Raw genomic sequence first — 19,193 nt, forward strand, 5'->3', positions numbered from 1 at the left:
CAATGTCAGAGGCAGCAAACACCATATCGACTCTTCCTTGGCCCTTTCTGAAGCCATACTGGCTCTCAGGTAGATGACCATCTTCCAGGTGAAGGATCAACACGTTAAAGAGGTCTCCAGCAAGAATCTTGCCAACAATGGCTAAGAGAGAGACCCTCTCCCCCCATGATTGTCATGGAACAATCTATTCCTTTTATCTTTGTAGAGATGGACAATGGAGGCATCCTTGAACTCCTGGGGGAATAAGTTCTTGCCATATAACTTGGAAATTTTCAGTCAGCTTTTGTATGAGCAATGGTCCCCCTACCTTGTAAATCTCAGCTGGAATAGAATGAGCACTAGGTGCTTTGCCACATGAAAGGAACCTAATGGCACTCAGAACCTCTTCTTCAGTTGGAAGTTCAGCTAAGGAGGGACTGACTTCAACCTGAGGTAAATGGTCAGTGGCCTTAGCATTGATTGATGGTGGTCTGTTGAGAATACTATGGAAGTGTTCAGCCCATCTCTCTGGGATCATGTCCTTATCACTAATCAATGTGGCTCCATCAGCACTGAGTAGTTGTGATTCACTATAAGTTTTTGGTCCTTAAACAGCTTTTCAGGAAATCATAAAAGCGTTCTGGATTGTTACTATCAGCATAAAACTGGATTTCATCTGCCTTCTTACTGAGCCAGGAATCCTGCATCTCTCTAAGCTTTGCTTGTACTTTGCTTTTGATGGAATTAAATGCTGTCTTTTTAGAAGTGGATGAACTATCCTGGTGGCAAATCCTGTGGAGTTCTCATTTAGCAGCTACTGAATTTCCCCATCATTTTCATCAAACCAGTCTTGGTGTTTGTGAGTGGTCTGACCCAGATGAGTAAATGCAGTGCTGTATACCAACTCTCTGAAAACTGCCCACTCCTTTTCTGCTCCACTGTTGCCAACTGTGTGTTGGCTCAACTTTCCCTCTAAGTTAGCAACAAACTGTTCATGCTCAGAGAAAAACTCTAATTTATTGACATTAATTCCTTCTGGTAGTCGTTTTGCCTTGGGGGCAACACTTTTGATGAATGCAAATATTTAGCTTGGAAGGGATAAGTCTATGATCAATCCAGCACTCTGCACCACACATTGCCTTTGTCACTCTCAAATTTTGTCTGTCTCTTCTCCTTACAATCACTTAGTCTATTAGATGCCAATGTTTGCTGTGAGGATGCATCCATGATGAGGTCATGTGATGCACAAGTGTGCAGTAAATGGCCATTGCTGTTGCTGTTTGCAACTTCATTCCTCGCTAGGACTCCCTGCCAAGTCTGTTAATCTGAGCCTACTTAAGTCACACAGAATGATAAGCTTGCCCTCTTTTGGCACATTAATGATAAGGGTCTCTAGGTCTTCATAAAATTTTTCTTTGACTTCATCAGTCAAGGCTACGATGTTGGCAGAGAAGACCAAGCCAAACTCAGAAGAAGAAAGCAATGTAAAAACACTACAAGCAAAGCAAAGCAAAAAAAAAAAAATGCTAATTGGACATTAAGCCCAATAAGAATTCCTGATAGAGTTAAAGAGATGAGTGGTAGAGGGAAAATTGGGAAAAGAAATGAGTGATGGAAGAAAAATTTGAAAAGAACTTAGTAAAAGAGGCACCAAAAAAAAGAAAACCTGAAGAAAATAACTCATTAAAACAAATAGGATTAGACTAATGGTAAAAGAGGCACAAAAATTCACTGAAGAAAAAATACTCCTTTTTAAAAAAGCATCACTGGCTAAATGAAAAAAGATATAAAAACTCAAAATAATTCCTTAAAAATTAGAATTGGGCAACTGGAAGCTAATGACTCCATGAGATTCCCAAGAAACAATAGAACAGAGTCAAAAGAGTGAAAAAATAGAAGAAAATATGAAACATCTCTTTGGAAAAACATTAACCTGGAAATTTGATCAGGGAGAGATCATTTAGGAATTATTGGCCTACCAGAAAGCTATGACCTGACCCAGAAAAGAGCTTAGACATCATAGTTCAAGAGATTGTAAAGGAAAACTGCCCTGATATTTTAAATTCCAGTGATCACCTCCTGAAAGAGATCCCAAAATGAAAACTTCGAGGAATATTATAGCTAAATTCCAGAGCTCCCGGGTCAAGGAGAAAATATTGCAAATAGCCAGAAACAAATAATTCCACTATCATGGGGCCACAGTTTGAATCACAGAAGATTTAGCAGCTTCCCTATTAAAGGAACAAGGCTTGGGATGGGATATTCCACAAGGCAACTGATGCACTTTAGGGGCACGGGGACCCCCAAAATACCAAATAGATCATATATCTCTCACAGGTAGGTATGGGTAGAATACAGGCCTACCTCATTTTATTGTTCTTTATTTTATTGCACTTCACAGATTTTTTTGTTTTTTACAAACTGAAGGTTTGTGGCTACCCACATCAAGCAAGTCTTTTGGCACCATTTTTCCAACAATATGTCTTTACATTGTGTCTGTGTGTCATATTTTGATAAATTTTGCAATATTTCAAACTTTTCCTTTATTATTATAGCTGTGATCAGTGATCTTTAATGTTACTGTTGTAATTGTTTTGGGGCACCATGAACAGTGCCCATGTAAGACTGTAAAATCAATTGACAAAATGTTGTATGTGTTCTGACTGCTTCACCAACCTAGCCAGTCCCCCATCTCTCTCTCTCCTGCTCTTTGGGCTTTTCCCTATTCCCTGGGATACAATAATATTGAAGAATATTATATAAACTTAGTTTATAAAGGAATAGCAGGGTTTGAGAGGATTGACTCCAATTTTGAAAGTTCTTCTGTGGGTAAAATGCTATCAAACAGTACCAAATGCTACAGAAAAATCTTTGATGAAAGGAAGTCTCAGTTGATGTGGCAAACTTCATTACTATCTTATTTTAAGAAGTTGCCAGTTGTGAACTAATCCAACCATTTTGGAGAGCAATTTGGAACTATGTCCAAAGGGCTATGAAAATGTGCAATTGACTCAGTAATATCACTTCTAGGACTGTATCCCAAAGAGGTCATACAAATGGGAAAAGGACCTACATGTACAAAAACATTTATAGCAGCTCTTTTTGTGGTGGGAAAGATTTACAAATTGAGGGAATGACCATCACTTGGGGAATGGCTGAACAAGTTGTGGTATGTGAATGTAATGGAATAGTATTGTGCTATAAGAAATGATGAGCAAGCAAACTTCAGAAAAACCTGGAAAGACTTATATGAACTGATGCTGAGCGAGGGGAGCAGAACCAGGAGAACATTGTACACAGTAACAGCCACGTTGTACAATTAACTTTGATAAACTTGGCTCTTCTCAGCAGTGCAGGATTGTAAGACAACTCCAAAAGGTTCATGATGGAAAATGGTATCTGCATCCAGAGAAAGAATTAGAGTTTGAATGCAGATCAAAGCATACTATTTGCTCACTCCCTCTTTTTTGTTTTGTTTCTTCTTTCTTGTGTTTCTTTCCATGGGTTATAATTGTTCTTTTCAACATGACTAATGTGAAAGAAAATATGTTTAATATGAACGTTTATGTTGAGCCTATATCAGAATGTATGCCATTTGTGGGAGGGGAAGAGAATTTAAAACTCAAAAGCTTGTGGAATTGAATGTTGTAAATTAAAAATAAATAAATTTTGTAAAAAGTGAGAGAGAAAGAAATGAAGGAGACTTTTCTTAGCATGGTATGTAGTCAAGTAGTTGTAGTATCAGAGGTATGCAAATCTTATGGGAAAACGAATAGTGGGAAGCTTGGTCAATATATTACTAGTGTGATAGTATACAAAATGAATATGTGTTAAAGCTAAAGAGTCTTTTATTGTAGCAAGGCATTATTTTTAGTTTTTCTTAATCTAAGAAATGAATTGTAGTTTTTCTTATGTAGGGTTATTGTAAATAATATTTTTGTTTATTGTTCCTATTATATAGAGCTATATGTTGACCATATATGCTTGTATTAACTTTAAATTTGTGTTACCTACCATGTTTTTGTTATTGCTATTTAATTAGAAAGTTCTGAAGTGAATAATTATACTGTTGTAATATTTTATGCTCGTATTTTTTCAAACGATATAATAAACGTTTATTAAGCACCTACTATGTGCCAGGCTGCTATAGGGCAGCTAGGTGGCACAGTGGATAAAGTGCCCTGCCTGGAAGTCAGGAAGACTCATCTTCCTGATTCCTTTGTGACCCTGGGCAAGCCACTTAACCCCCTTTATATCAGTTTCCTCATCTATAAAAATAAGATGGAGAAGGAGATGGTAAACCACTCCATTATCTCTAAATAGTCGTGAATGGTCATAGAGTTCTTATATATTTCAAGGTTGTTTGTCTTTACAGTATTGTTGTTATTCTGTGAATTATTCTCTTGGTTCTGTACCATTTCATCTGTTAAAAAAAATCCTCAGAATTGTTCATTTTTTATGATATTGATGTTGTAGCACATATTGTTCTGATTCTGCTCACTTCACTCTGCCTTGGTGCGTATAAATTGGATCATGTCTCTTTGAAGAAAAAAGAAAAGATTGCCACAGCCACTCCACCCTTTAGCAACTACCACCCTGATGAGTTAGCAGCTATCAATATTGAGGCAAGTCCCTTCTCCAGCCAAAAGATTACAATTTGCTGAAAGTTCCTAGATAATGGTTAGCATTTTTAGCAATGAAGTATTTAATTAAGGCACATACTTTTTTTAAACATAACTATAGTATAATCACAACTCTTATATAGGGCAGCTAGGTGGTGTAGTGGATAGAGTGCTGGGCCTAAAACCCTAGCCCCAGACACTTAACTAGTTCTGTGACCCTAGGCAAGTCACCTTTTAACCCTGTTTGCTTCAGCTTCCTCCCTTGGAAAATGAGCTAGAGAAGGAAATGGCAAACCGCTCCAGTATCTTTGCCAAGAAAACCCCAAATGGGGTCATGAAGAATTGGATATGACTGAAAACAACTGAGCAACAAACTTTTATGTGCACTGGGAAGCCAAAAAAATTCATTTGACTCACTTTATTGGAGTATTTACTTTTTTGTAGTGGGCTGGAACCAAATCCACAATATCTCTGAGGTAGGCCTGTAGATAACTTTGATCATGTGAAAATGAAAAACTTTTGCACAGAAAATTAATGCATCTAAGATAAGAAAGGATGCTGTCAAATTGGAAAAAAAAACCTTTGTATCAAATTTCTCTGGCAATCATTTAGAATCCAAGACATACCAATAGCTAACTGATTTTTTAAGCTCAAAAGCCATTCCTTAGTAGAGAAAGTGGATAAAAGATATGATCAAACAGTTCTCAAAAGAATTACACACTACTAACAGTCACATGAAAGAATGCTCTAGATCACTTGTAATAAGAGAAATGCAAATAAAAACAACCCTGGGGTTTTACATCATACCTTTTAAGTTGGCAAAGATGAAAAAAGATGTTTGAGGGTTTGTGAAAAGATCACACATTAGTGCATTGTTGTTGGAGTTATGAAGCAGTACAATTTCAGAAAGTGGTTTGGAAATAAAGTGAATAAACATGCCCCTGCCCTTTGAACCAGAATACCTATTGGGCTTATACCCCAAAAGAATATATATATATATATATATATATATATATATATATATATATATATATTTTTTAAAAAATGTAATGTAAGAAGAAACTTCCTCTGTACCCCAGAGTATTTATAGCAAGCACTTTTAGTGATAAAAGCAAAAGAATGGAAACAAAATACATTGGGGAATGGATAAATAAATTATAGTACACACTGTATTACTGTGGTTTAAGTGATGAATACATAGAAGAATGGAAAAAGTCTTCATTAATTGATGCAGAATTAAGTAAGCTGAGTCAAGAAAACAATACCACATGCACAAAGACTACAACTATGTAAGCAGAAAAAATCCCCCCCCCAAAATATCTAGAGTGAATTTTGCATAATTATAGATAACACTCAAGGTTTGAAAGAAAAGATACGAAAAGGTATTCCCACCACATCTCTTTGAAGAAATAGGAGGTTAAGTGTTACACTGCATACTTTTTTCAGATTTTTACTGTATTGATCAGTTATGTTTTTTTCTCTTTTTTGTTTTTATAAACTTATTTATTTGTTATATGAGTTGGATATCTGAGTGAGGGAAGGGAACAATGCTGGACAAAATTGAGGTGATGTAAAAAAAGATCTATAAAAGCTTATATCTAAAAAAAGGAAATTCAGAGATTTATTGGACTCTAGGTTTTAAAGAACCCGTATTCCCCACCTGGGTATTCTGAAGTCCCTTATTTTACCAAGTTGCCCACAAATTTGTCCCTTTCAAACGGGACCAAAAACAGATTACAGCCCTAAAAGATATAAAGTAGGCTATATGGTAGTCCCTCTTCCTGGGACTTTATGACTCTGTGGGACCCATGCTTTTGGAGTTTTCTCCATAAAGGGCCTCCAAATCCTGCCTGCTAGCCTAAGGGGTTCTGGCATTGAGAAACCCTGGGGAATAGGTGTTTTAGCAAATCCATAAGGCTAAACTGCAGGTTGCATGGGAGTCTTGAGGGATAAATTGCAAGATCTAATTCTGCAGTGATTACTTGGTGGTAGTCTTGATCAGGCCAAATGGGATATACATACATACATACATACATACATACATACATATATATATATATATATATATATATAGCCTGGACAGGGACTGGATGACTAAGGGTGAGATCTCCTCTTTGGAATCAGAACCAATGGCAGAATTTTGTTCTTCCTTCCCACCACATTAAGTTGTTTATAGAGACTGTCAGCAGCCATCAGGAGTCATATGCTCTCTGCAGAACTAAACAACCAGGTTGATGCCAATACTAGCATGGCAGAGGTTGGGAAAGTAGTACCTCTGCCAATCTAGACAAGAGTGCCATGATGCTATGTTGTTTTGGGCACAGGAACATAAGAACTCCATAGTTAAGGAAAAATTTGCTATTTTTGCCTATTAACTTTGTAATCCCTATTAGAGTGCCCATCTTCCTTAACTGGTAAATTGTCTCTCCGCATCTCAGAGTGAGGTTTGCCTTTGCTAGGTAATAGCCTGTCCCTGACAATTGGGGTCAGATATTCCACCTCCCAGAAGTCTTGTCTGTGACAGAGCAATCACACTTTGGGAAGGAGGAAGCAAGAGGCTTCTTTTGTGCAAGGTTTCTTAGATCCTGCCTCCGGGAAGACTTATTCTATACGGACTGGCAGCTTTTGGACATAGTTGTGGTTGACTCTTATATACAGTCTATGACACAGAATCACCTAGGCTCTACCATGCAGAGGGGTCAGGAAATGAATTGGGTTCTGCACAATTGGCAGGTCTTCTTTCTCCTTAGATAACTAAGATAGCTCTTTCCCAGAAAGAGCTTGGGCAACTACCACAGGGGAAAATGCCTTGAATGGTAGGATGGAAAACACTGACAGAGATTTCACCTCAACTCTCAGTATCAGTCTTCACTCTGGACAGATTTCATGTAACAGGGTAATGTCCTATGGGCTGCTTTATTACAGATCGTCTCCCACCTGTATTGTAGAGCATTGATTGTGCTAGGAGTGTCATCTGTACTGTGTGTGACCCTTTATAGTCCTTCTACTTGTCACAGATTTATATCAGGACATTAATTGGAGCTGTCCAAAACATCACCTATCACATGACAGATTTGATTCTTTGTTACTTTTTATATTGTCACCTTGCTACTTTACATCTTCTGGGGACCATTATGCTAATTGTTCTTTTCCCCTATCTTTCTAGATTTTTTTTTCCTTTTATCTGCACTAAATTTCTCTTAAATTGCACTTCTCCTAGGCTTATTGAATCCTTGAGGTCAAGCCCTTTAGTATATTGCCACCAAGGGGTGGAGTATGGTAGGAACAGTATTCTTAAGACACCATAGTTTCCACTAGTTTCTCTAAAGAGTTCTCCATGTAGTTGGGCTAGTTTTTCCCTGAAAGGTAGGAAAGCTGCCCTTGGGGTTTGATAGGGCCAGTAGACTAAGTCTCATGCTGTTGACACACTTTCACCATCAGCCTGGTTATTTAAAAAAAAAAAAAAAACGCCAGCCCTCAAGGAGTCAGTGTCTTGCAGACTTGAGGGATGTTCCACTGCTGTGTGAATCAACCTACTTGTTTCATGTAGAGAAAGGTGAGGAATAAGGGAAGTTTGCTTCTACCTGACCCAGCACTATGTCTTTGCCAACTGTCCTTTCCATGTGATTTGTTAACTTCTAGATGATCAACTAATGGCTTACTTTATTCCAGTCCTGAACCTGAATCACTAAACCAGCCAAAATTAAGTCTAGCCCGCCAGAATTTTCCGGAACTTGCTGTCCACCCACACCTACCATCACCTCTAGGCCAACATGAGTATAGGACTTAAGTTAAAAACTTTGTTTTCTGTATTTTATTTCTAGAATGCAGTGGTCAACTGACAAGTAATGACTTAATTTTGTTACTCCATTTACAACTATACTCTCAATATATTTTTAAATTTTAAGTGATTCTTTTTTATCTTCATTTTAGTGCAACAAAATGTGTTTGAATATATTTTATTTGTAAGCTTAATTTTTTGCATAACACCTTTTGAAGTTCTAAGAGCTTTTATTGAAGACTAGTGTATTGAAAATACTGAGAAACATCTTCAGTCTAATGTGCTGATCACTGATAAACATTGTTAGAGGTTGATAACAGTAGTGATCACATCTGATAGAAATATTAACATAGGATCATACATTTAGAGCTCAAAGTGATTGTAGAGATGATAGGCCAGTGTTCTCTTTTTATATATGACTTCTCAGGGAAAGAATTGTAATTTGCTTAAAATCAACCATGTAACATGTGGCATGGTCAGGATTTAAACCAGGAACTTGTGGTAAATCTCTCTGTCCCCAGACTCTTAGATGATTCTGAGAGGGACTATAATATGGTAAATAGGAAGGCTGCCTTGGCATCAAGAAGACCTGGGTTCAAGCCCATGTTCTAACAAATTCTAGCTTTTTGACTCGAAGCAAATCACTTAACCTCTCAGTGTCCCAAGCAACTCTTAAGATTTTACATTGTATGATGAGCAGAATGCTCTCAGAAAAATGGTAAGATTTACATGAACTGATGCAGAGTTAAATGAGCAGAACCAGGAGAACATTGTACTCAGTAATAGTAATGTTGTATGATGATCTGTGAATAACTCAGCTGTTTTGAAGAATACAGTGATCCAAGACAACTTTTTAAGACTTATGATGAAAAGTGTTGTCCATCTCCAAAGAAAAAACTGGTAGAACCTGAATGCAGATAAAAGACACTTTAATTTTTCTTGTGTGTGTGTGCATGCATGCATGTCCATTTTCTTTCATAGAATAACTTACTTGGAAATATGTTTTGCATGACCTACACATATATACCCAGTGTCAAATTTCTTCCTTCTCAGTGAAGGAGAGGAAGAGGAAGAGAATTTGAAACTCAGAATTAGGAAAAAAAAATGTTAAAAACTGTTTTTATATGTAATTGGTAAAAATAAAATATTAAATAAGATTTTTTAAAAAAAACAACAGATTTTACATTGTAGAGGAGGTTCCAGTTTAGTTTTTGGACCTCCCTGTACCAGTGAATTCATAGGTCCAATTCCATTTCCAGGAAGATGATGTTACGGACACACTGCCCCCTTGTGGCCATAAAGAGGCATGTGTTTATGTCATAAGTGGTATCTTACCATGTAGAGGGGAATAGGGTAGGGAATAATTAGAAACATAGAGGAAAACCCCCAGATGCTTGGGTGGCAACCCTGTGAAGAAAGTAATGGAAGAATATAAATAAACAAAAATTGCATGGGATGAGGAGACCCATGGATAGAATTGTGAGCGAGGTTGGAGGGAGTATTATGACATTGCAATTAGAGATCTATTGAAAAAGCATTCAAATTATAAAAAGGTGATATCTGAGCCAATTTGATTTTTAATTGGCCTGTTTATTGTATTGATACATATAGTTGTCAGCATTTAGTAATCACATTGTTCATAAAGCTAATTACTGCAGTCTCATATGGATCAGTTTACTTCACTATGTTCCATGGCCAGAATCTGAACAACAAAACTGTCTGTCTAAAAATGTATACTTCTGGTTACAAGTGGGACCAGGCAAAAGTACATATCTCCATTGTGTGGAAAGCAGAAGAACATTTCATTTGATGTTGAGATAACTAATGTTAGTCAGTAAACATTTATTAAACCCCTAATATGATTTCATCTTCATTTCTGTCCAATTTTGAAACAAATACAACTTGCAATGAAATATAAGTATGTGAGACTAAAAATGTAAATAAACCTCTACTTGATCCTGTTGTCCCCCTAATGATGGTCCTATGTCTCTCCTTTGTCTGCCGTGTTCCTTGATAAAGATGTAAATACATGGTGTCTCCACTTGCCTCTTTTCTCATGCTTTTCTAAATTTCCACATTTTGGCTTCTGACATCATTCAGCTGAAACTATTCCCTCCAAAGTTACCAGTGATCTCTTAATTGACAAATCTAACATCCTCTTCCTGAGTCCTTATCATTGTTGACATTTCTGCAGCATTTGATTCTGTGGATTAATTACTTTCTCCTTTTGGTTACTCTTCTCTCTGGGTTTTCTTGTAGTTGCTCTTTCTTGGTTTTCCCCACACCTTGTCTGACCATTAGTTGCCTTTGCTGAATCTTCATCAATGTCACACCCCTTAACTGTGGCTGTTCAAATGGGATCTGTCTTGAGCCCTCTTTCTTTTTCCTTCAGTGTTCATACTTAGTGACATCAGCTCCCATGAGTTTATTGTCATTTCTATACATGTTATTCTCAGATCCCAACCTTTTCCTTTTCTCCTGTACTCCAGTACCACATCTCCAACTGCCAACTGCCTGTTGGACATTTTTAACTGGATGATCCATGGACATCTCAAAATTAAGCATGTCCATAAAAATTCATTATTCTCTCTTTCCACCTCGCCTTTCCTCCCTGCTTCTATACTTCTCCATTACCATATAGGGCAGCACCATTCTCCCAGTTACACAGGTAACAAACCCAGCATGTCCAGTCCATTGCTAAACCTTGTTGTTCTTCCCTTCAGTAATATCTCGTCTGTCTTTTCTTTCCACTTACAGTCACTACCCTAGGTTAGGCCTGGACTATTGTAATAGCCTTCTTATTGGTCTTCCTGCCGCAGGTCCCTCCACACAATTACCAAAGTGATTTCCCTGAAGTGTAGGTTTGACTGTGCCACTTCACTGCCCTCCATTGGTACTGTTTTATCTCCAGGGTAACCTTTGAAATGAACTTAGCATTTAAGGCTTTTTACAAGCTGGGTCTCTTACTACCTTTCCAGTCTTTCCATACTTCACTTCCATACATTCTGTGATGTAACAGTAACAGTACTTCCCTTCTGGGATGGTCCTCCCTACCTGAAATGCTCTTCTTCCCTTGCTCTACTTTCTGACACCCACTGCATCCTTCAAGACTTAGCTCATATGTCACCCTTCGCAGGAGACCTTTCCATGTCACCTTATTCAGTTGAACCTCCCTGTCTAAAGTTGCCTTCCTTCTACTCCATATGTGTCTTATATTATGTGTTTATTGGTTAACATGTAGTCTTCCCCATTAATAGATGTCACTTGGGAACAGTGATAGTTTTTGTTTTTTTTCCTTTCTTTGTATTTCTAGTTCTTAGTACAATATGTGGCACGTAATAAATGCTTGCTTGATTGAAATAAGGAACAAATTGAGATCATAAAGACATGTCAGTAATAACAATAATAATAAATGTCAGTGTAATGCCAAAACATTGATAATGTTAACTTAAAAGAAGTCCTTATAATCTTGTAAACCTTGTCTAAACTATTTTTAGAGGCATTATGGAGAAGAGGATAGAGTGCTGGACTTGGAGTCAGGAAGATCTGTGTTTAAAATCCTGTTTCTGGCATTTACTAGCTATATGAACTTGGATAAGTCATTTAATCGCCTTGTTCAGTTCCCTCATCTATAAAATGAAGAAGTTGGAGTAGAGGGCCTCTGAGGTTGCTTTTCATTTTTAAATCTGTGATCCTAGTATGATTCAAAAATTGTACAATTAAGTTGGTTACAAAGTACTTATTGGTATAAAGTTGGTATATTTTAGTTATTGCCTTATTATTTGGTGGTGTAAGTTGAGTTTTCACTGAAAAAAATTCCTAATTGCTTTAATTTTATTTTAGATTATAGCATTTGATGAACTGAAGACTGATTACAAGAATCCTATAGACCAATGTAATACACTCAATCCTGTAAGTTACAATATAACAAAGTATTTTTCATTATTCTTTTAAGGTCTTTTGCTTTTCTATTGATATAAATGGCCATTATTAATCTAAGTAGTACCTATGTGTTTTTTTAAATAGGTAGACTTGAAATTTATTTTTTTCCTTTCATGCTTGAATATTCTGACTTATTAATCTGCTGGTGATCTTGTCAGCTGTCATACTAACATTCTCCCAATCTGCTTTTTACATTGTCGGCACAAAGACAGTTGAAAAGGTCAAAAAGATTAAAAGAGTCAAAATTGCATTAAAGGTGTGTACTGCTTTTTAGTTTAATGTTTTAATGCCACCTTCATTTTGTGGGGGAGGGTTAGGAACATTGTATTTATGTAAATGTTTTGTTTGGTGTGTTCTCTCATGCCTGTTCAGGTTTGTAATTTCAAAATTTTTCGTATTTTGTGCAAATGTTTGCTTGCTGATCAAGTGGGGAAAACTGTTACATGCTTATGTACACAATTTTTCTGTGCTATGACTGCAACAATATTTAGGTTATTTGACAAATTTCTTTAGTTTTTGATTTGGGGAATTCTAGAGATTTTGATTAAAAAACCTCAGTGCTGTGCATCATAATAGTCTGTCATAATAGTCTGAGATTATTGTCTCTTGTAAGTGTGCTGTCATATACAACAGAATCTGCAATGTAAAATTTACCTATTATTCCTTTCAACTTCCCCTTCCTCCCCTTACGAATATCCTGGAATCTTATACTGTTCTCAGGGTTTATGCTGTAACACCACATACATCATAGGTGTAATGGGAATTTCTTTTGGTGTTCCTGATATATAAATTCTCTGTTGTGATTCCTAAACAGATGTATCTTAAATGGAAATTGTCAGTGCTTAGGAGTACTGGATTTACTACTCTTTTAGATGGATTAGTCTGTAGCAAGCTTGATTACATCTTTTTGATTAGGAACTAAGAAGGTATTTAATAGTAGTGATATCTCAGAGCCATGCAAAAAACGCAGTGCATAGACTTTCCAGGGAGAGGAGTACTTTAAAAAGTACTTATTACCAAGTGGTTTTAAGATAAGTGCTTAGTAATGAATCTCCATTTAATTTTTAGCCACTCTTACCTTGCAGTAGGCATTATTTAAATGATCAGTCTTTTGGCTGGGTCTAACAAATAGAATGAGAACAAGAATGATTGGGCCTTCTCACTAGGAAACACTAGAGTTTGGTCTATGAAATTGTTAAAGTACCTGCTGTCAGAAAAATGAGAATTTTCACTGTTTTGACAATATCGATTTAATACTGTAGAGTCTATCCTTTCTTACATGTATAATTTTTTTTTAAGTATTTACATGACACCTTGCTTGATATTAAAATAGTGACATTCTGTTTAAATAAATTGTTTTGGTTTTTCTAATTTCCTTAATAGAAAAAAATTGTCATGTTTAAAAAATAGTATGTATTTGGGATGTATTATTGTTGCAGTGATGAAGTGGAAGAAGGGTTATTTTGATGCACACACTTTATTTTGGATGGGAGATTGTAGTGATTGTTGACATAATAGCTGTGCATCTGACAGTTTTCCCCATTTAAAATTTGTTTTGAAAGTTACTTCTGCCAAAGTATGGGGGAAGGAAATGATAGATTTTTTGCCTTTGTGTAATCTTTAACAAAGGACAATTTAATATGCATGTTTAAATTAGATCTTCTATCATTTTAAATCATATTTGCATGAAGTAATTTTGAAGAGTACTAACTTTCTATTAGCTGTAGTTCCTAAAGAAATATCACAAAAAATGATTTGAAAGACAGTTTTCTAAGGCAAATCTATAAAAATACATTTTAGACTTTTATGGGGAGAATTGGGTTTCATGCTAGAACCACAGTTCCCAGTCTGTATTTATTATCCTTGCAACTAAATATAAGATTTAAGACATTTGGGACAGTATTTTTATAGTGTTTTAACCCTCTAGGATAAGAATTCTTAATCTTTTTTTTTTAACTGAATCTTTAAATGGGATTGTTATAATTCAGTTTTCACTAGTATCACTAATATAGTTTTATGAGATGTATATTCATATATAATACATATATATTGAATTTAAAATAAGGTTATTGTATAGAAGCCCTTGTTTTCTTAAAGGAGCAATTCTATAAAAGTGCTTGGCGATTCATGCTTTTAGATGTCAGGTTTAAAAATATGTAATTATTTGTGTATCATCCACAGGTGTTAACTTGAAGTTATATGTTTAAATAGTTTACAGGTTTATTTAATTCAGATTAGCCTTAATTGAATCATGGAAAGAATTTTTATATATATATATATATATATATATATGTATGTATCAGGATAATACACTATTAGCTGGTTTTTATTGTTATTAAAATCCTTTCTGTTTTGAGTTAGAGGGATATAGGTAAACTTTTTGAGGTCTTAGAACCCTGTCTTAGATATAGTAAAATCTTAAAATATTTTTATAGCTCAGGCCTTTTAATAAGGAGAGTTTTAGTATACTCAGTCATCACTAAGCATATTAACTGCCTACTATATACTAAGGGATGAGGATAGAAAGACAAAAAATAAAATAATCTCTAGACTCCAGAAGCTTACCATTTATCATGGAAGATAATATATTCATATATAAGAATATTCAGAATAAAGGCAATTTAGGGAGGGAGGGCAGTGACAGTTAAGTGAGAAATTTTATGAGGAAGAAATTAGAAAGGAATACCTTGCAGGCATAGGGGACATCCAGAAAAAAAAAAAAAAGATTTCTCTGTGTAAAGAATGAGAGAGAGAGAGAAACAGGTCAGGCTTTATTTTATACTAAAGGCATTGGAGAACACTCAGGTTTACAGCAGGGAAGTAGCCTAGTTAAACCCCTAAAAATTAATCTAATGATTAATATTTTCATTTACAATCATTTATATGACTACAAAATTTAATGAAAAAAATAAAAGTACCATCATGTTTTTGAGCTCATTATAGTATTTACATAGATCACTTATACATGCATATATTTTCTATAATACTTTAATGTATATATCATTCACATTTTATTGATGTGTCAAGTGAAATTTTACATTAATTGATATTCTAATGAAATTTTATTAATGAACTTTGTCCTTGTGTATTTTGCTTTCATTAATCTGAAATTCTCAGTCCTGTTATCTGCAACTTCTCAGATGGTACCTAAAAATGAGCTTATTAGCAATACCAAAAAATGTAACTAATTTTACTGTTTTGATGTTATTTCCCTCCTACATTGCAGAAAGCTTTTTTGCATTTGTTCATATTGACATCTTAACATTGTGCAGAAATTATTGGCTGATCATTGCATAGAGAATATAATTTGTGGTGGTTATGTGGTCTGTACACATAGCATTTTGAAATTTTAATTAAAAGTTTAAGAGTTCTAACATGAAAACTATTCAGGGAAGCTTTGGTTTTGTGAAATATTTTCTTATATGTTGCATGTGGTCAAATATCTCGTTTTTCTATTATGTCGTGTATAGTTGTGGAAAGTAAAGTATGTATTAGTTGATTTTTAAATAGTAATGTAAAAATCTAAAAATTATGAATGGTCACTTTTACTACCTTCTAGTTAGAGTTATGAGTCCCCTGTCCACCCTTGAACATCATTATATTGTAATAAAGGTACAGTGTAGGGTTGTGGACAGAAGGCTAAGCTTGAAGCCAAGAAACTCTGGGATTGAGTCTGGCTTCTGATACATAATGGCCCTATGACCTTGTACAAGAATCTGCATTGGTAGAAAGGGTTTCCTCACCCACAAGTTCTGTGTACCAGTGACTTGCCCTATCCATACTGAAAAATTGCATGCATTGTGTGTGAGGAAACGCCACATGATGTAATGAATAGAGAACTGTCCTAGTCAGGAAGTCGTGGGTACCTTCAGGCCTTTGAACTTTTCTAGGGATTGTAAGTGGCAGAGAAGGGGCTGATTAGCCTTGGGAGAGAAAGTTCCTCTCCAGGTGCTCCTTGTGCAGATGAAGTCACATGCCCAACAACTTAATAGCTGAAATCTGGGTGTCCTGTGGGTTGTGTGAAATGTCCAGGTCTCCTCTTTAGAACAGTACAGGCTGTGTCTTCAGTCTGTGTGCATAGAAATCCTGCTGTTGGTGTAAAGCTCAATATAGACATAAAATGCTGAGCTACCCCCTTCATTCTTGGTTCTGAAAAATAGTTCTTACTTGAATGAAATTTGTTTCTCACCTTATTCATAATTAATTTAGTTTGTTTAATATTAACACTAACTTTCTAGCCAGAGTATTTTGATAACTGATTATTATTTTTCCTTCAGCTTGTACTTCCAGAATATCTCATCCACGCTTTCTTCTGTGTCATGTTTCTCTGTGCAGCAGAGTGGCTTACACTGGGTCTCAATATGCCACTCTTGGCATATCATATTTGGAGGTAATATTTAGATAAACTTCTAATATTCCTTTTTTTTATTGTAATTGCATTAACCCAAATTTAAAATTTATAGATTAATGCTCATTTCAGTAATCAAGCAGGTGAGCATATAACTTTATGCATACTTTGTATGTAACATTTAAAATTGAAAAAAAAATTTTGTAAACTGATGACAAAAAGGATAGCTACCTGGCTGCCCAATATTTTATTGCAGTAATCAAAACAGAGATATGCAAGAGCAGTTCTAATTAGTATAATTTTTCATAGCTTTATTTGGACACATTAAAATTATATTGCTGTCTCCTGTTTATTCATTTTTTTATTGGATTTCTGAAAGCATTTGGCTCTAAAGGTGATTTGTTCAACCCTTTGTATTCTTTACATTGACTGTGTTTTAGGGTTCAGTTTTGCTACTGAAATTATTATACATTTTTCATTATGTAATTGTGATATGGAATTAGAAGTGTGTGATTTCCTGCCTCATCTTTCTTGATTTTGAGAGGAAGAAAACCCCTATGTAAAGGTTTACTTCCTTCTTTTCTGAGTGGCTAATAAAATACATTCATTACAGGTATATGAGTAGACCAGTGATGAGTGGACCAGGACTCTATGATCCTACAACCATCATGAATGCAGATATTCTAGCCTACTGTCAGAAAGAAGGATGGTGCAAATTAGCCTTTTACTTACTATCATTTTTTTACTACCTATACGGGTAAGTTGGAAAAATATAATGGAAGATGAGTAATTTGGAAGCTTGACAGTTTTGTAACCATTAAGCTTACCACTTTAACTCAGCATATAGAGTGCCTGAATCAGTAGGTGTAATGGACACAAACATAAAAACATGTATGTGTACATAAATATATACACGTGTAATATCTTTGAGATGACCTAGTTTGAAATTTGAAAAGATATTGGGTAACCTTGAATAACGATACCTTGATTTTTCACATACATTAATTCAGTCTGTGGAGGATGACCCTTTCTTTCCATAGCTCAGTGATGGTAATGAAAGAACATTGTTGGATGTTAGAGGGGGGAAAATGACTTCTATGTAACCCTGCAGAGACTGAGAGTAGTCACATGTCCCTACTGACCTTTTTAAGGTTTATTCACTGCTTTCTTCATACTGATTTTATACTATGAAAGAAAAAAAATTGTCATGTTTTGCAAATTTGAGGAATTATTGGCTTCTACCTTTTTTTCTTTTTTAAAAATTATTTTATTTGTTTTCAGTTTTCTACAGTCACTTCTACCTTTTTTCACCCTTATTTTCATTGGATGTATAGATTTATATTTTCTTTCCATTGGAGAAAGGATTCTTAACCTTTTTTGTATCAGGGACCTCTTTGCAAGTCTGATGAAGCCTGTGGATTCCTCAAATTATGATTGTAAATGCATAAAATAAAAATACATACTTTTTTTTTAAACAGTTCTGTCCAAATGTATTTATGATCTCTTAATTGCCAGATCTAATGGTCTGTACTCAATTATTATCCTTCTTGACCTTTCTCTAGACTTTGACACTATCATCTTCCTCTCTTTGATACTCTCCCCTGTTAGTACTTTGCACAGTGCTTGGTACATACTTGGTTGTTGTCCTTTCTTCTCTAAAAAGGACCCAAATGACTTCACTTTGTTGGGGTCAAGGAACTTGATATAATAGACACTTAAATGCTTAGTCCCTTTTTTCATGATATTACTCTCCTGGTTTTTCTGACTGTTCTTTCTCTCTCCCCTTTGCTGGATCTTTATCCATTTCATGCCCACTATCTGTGAGTGTCCTCTCTGAATGCCTACATGTGTCTATCCTGGTGCCTCTTTCTTTTGTACTTTTTCACTTGGTCATTATATCAGTTCAATTCAGCTATCATTTTTATGCAGATGGTTCTTAGATCTATTTGTCCAACCCTAAACTCTCTTCTGTCCTCCAGTCTCACATCTGAAACTGCCTTGGGTACCTAGAACTGGATGTCCTGTAGACATCTTAAATTTGGCATGTCCAAAACTGAACTCATTACTCCCCCCCAAACTCTCACCTGTTCTTATTTATTTGATTATTTGTCTGTTTATTTACTTTTATCCTTTTTAAATTTTTGAGTTCAAAATTATCCCCATTCCTCCTGTGCCCTTTCCAACCCACTGAGAAGGCAAGCAATATGATATCAATTATACATGTGAAATCATACAAAGCATATTTCCTTATTAGCCATATTGACCCCCTACCCCTAAAAAGTGAGAAAATCATACCTCAATTTACACTCAAAGTTCATCAGTTGTCTCTCTGATGGTGGATAAGCACTTTTTAAAATCATGAGTCCTTTGGATCCTGGTATTAATCAGAAAGCCAAGTCTTTTACAGTTCATCATTATTACAATGTTGCTATTACTGTACACAATGATCTCCTGATTCTTCTTACTTCACTTTGCATCAGTTCATAAAATCTTTCTCAGGTTTTTCTGAGATCACCCCCAC

At 35.5% G+C, this 19,193-nt stretch overlaps 1 protein-coding gene across 1 annotated transcript in view; it reads left to right on the forward strand.

The window, feature by feature from the left end:
- Positions 1-19,193, forward strand: part of CNIH1 (cornichon family member 1) — a 37,736-nt gene that overhangs the window by 9,895 nt on the left and 8,648 nt on the right. Inside the window, exons 2-4 of the mRNA XM_072629463.1 lie at positions 12,226-12,294; positions 16,602-16,714; positions 17,286-17,429. Of these exons, the coding sequence (XP_072485564.1) occupies positions 12,226-12,294; positions 16,602-16,714; positions 17,286-17,429 (326 nt within the window). The remainder of the gene's footprint in view (positions 1-12,225; positions 12,295-16,601; positions 16,715-17,285; positions 17,430-19,193) is intronic.

The sequence above is a fragment of the Notamacropus eugenii genome, chromosome 1 (genome assembly GCF_028372415.1).
Source record: "Notamacropus eugenii isolate mMacEug1 chromosome 1, mMacEug1.pri_v2, whole genome shotgun sequence".
Classification (NCBI taxonomy): Eukaryota; Metazoa; Chordata; class Mammalia; order Diprotodontia; family Macropodidae; genus Notamacropus; species Notamacropus eugenii.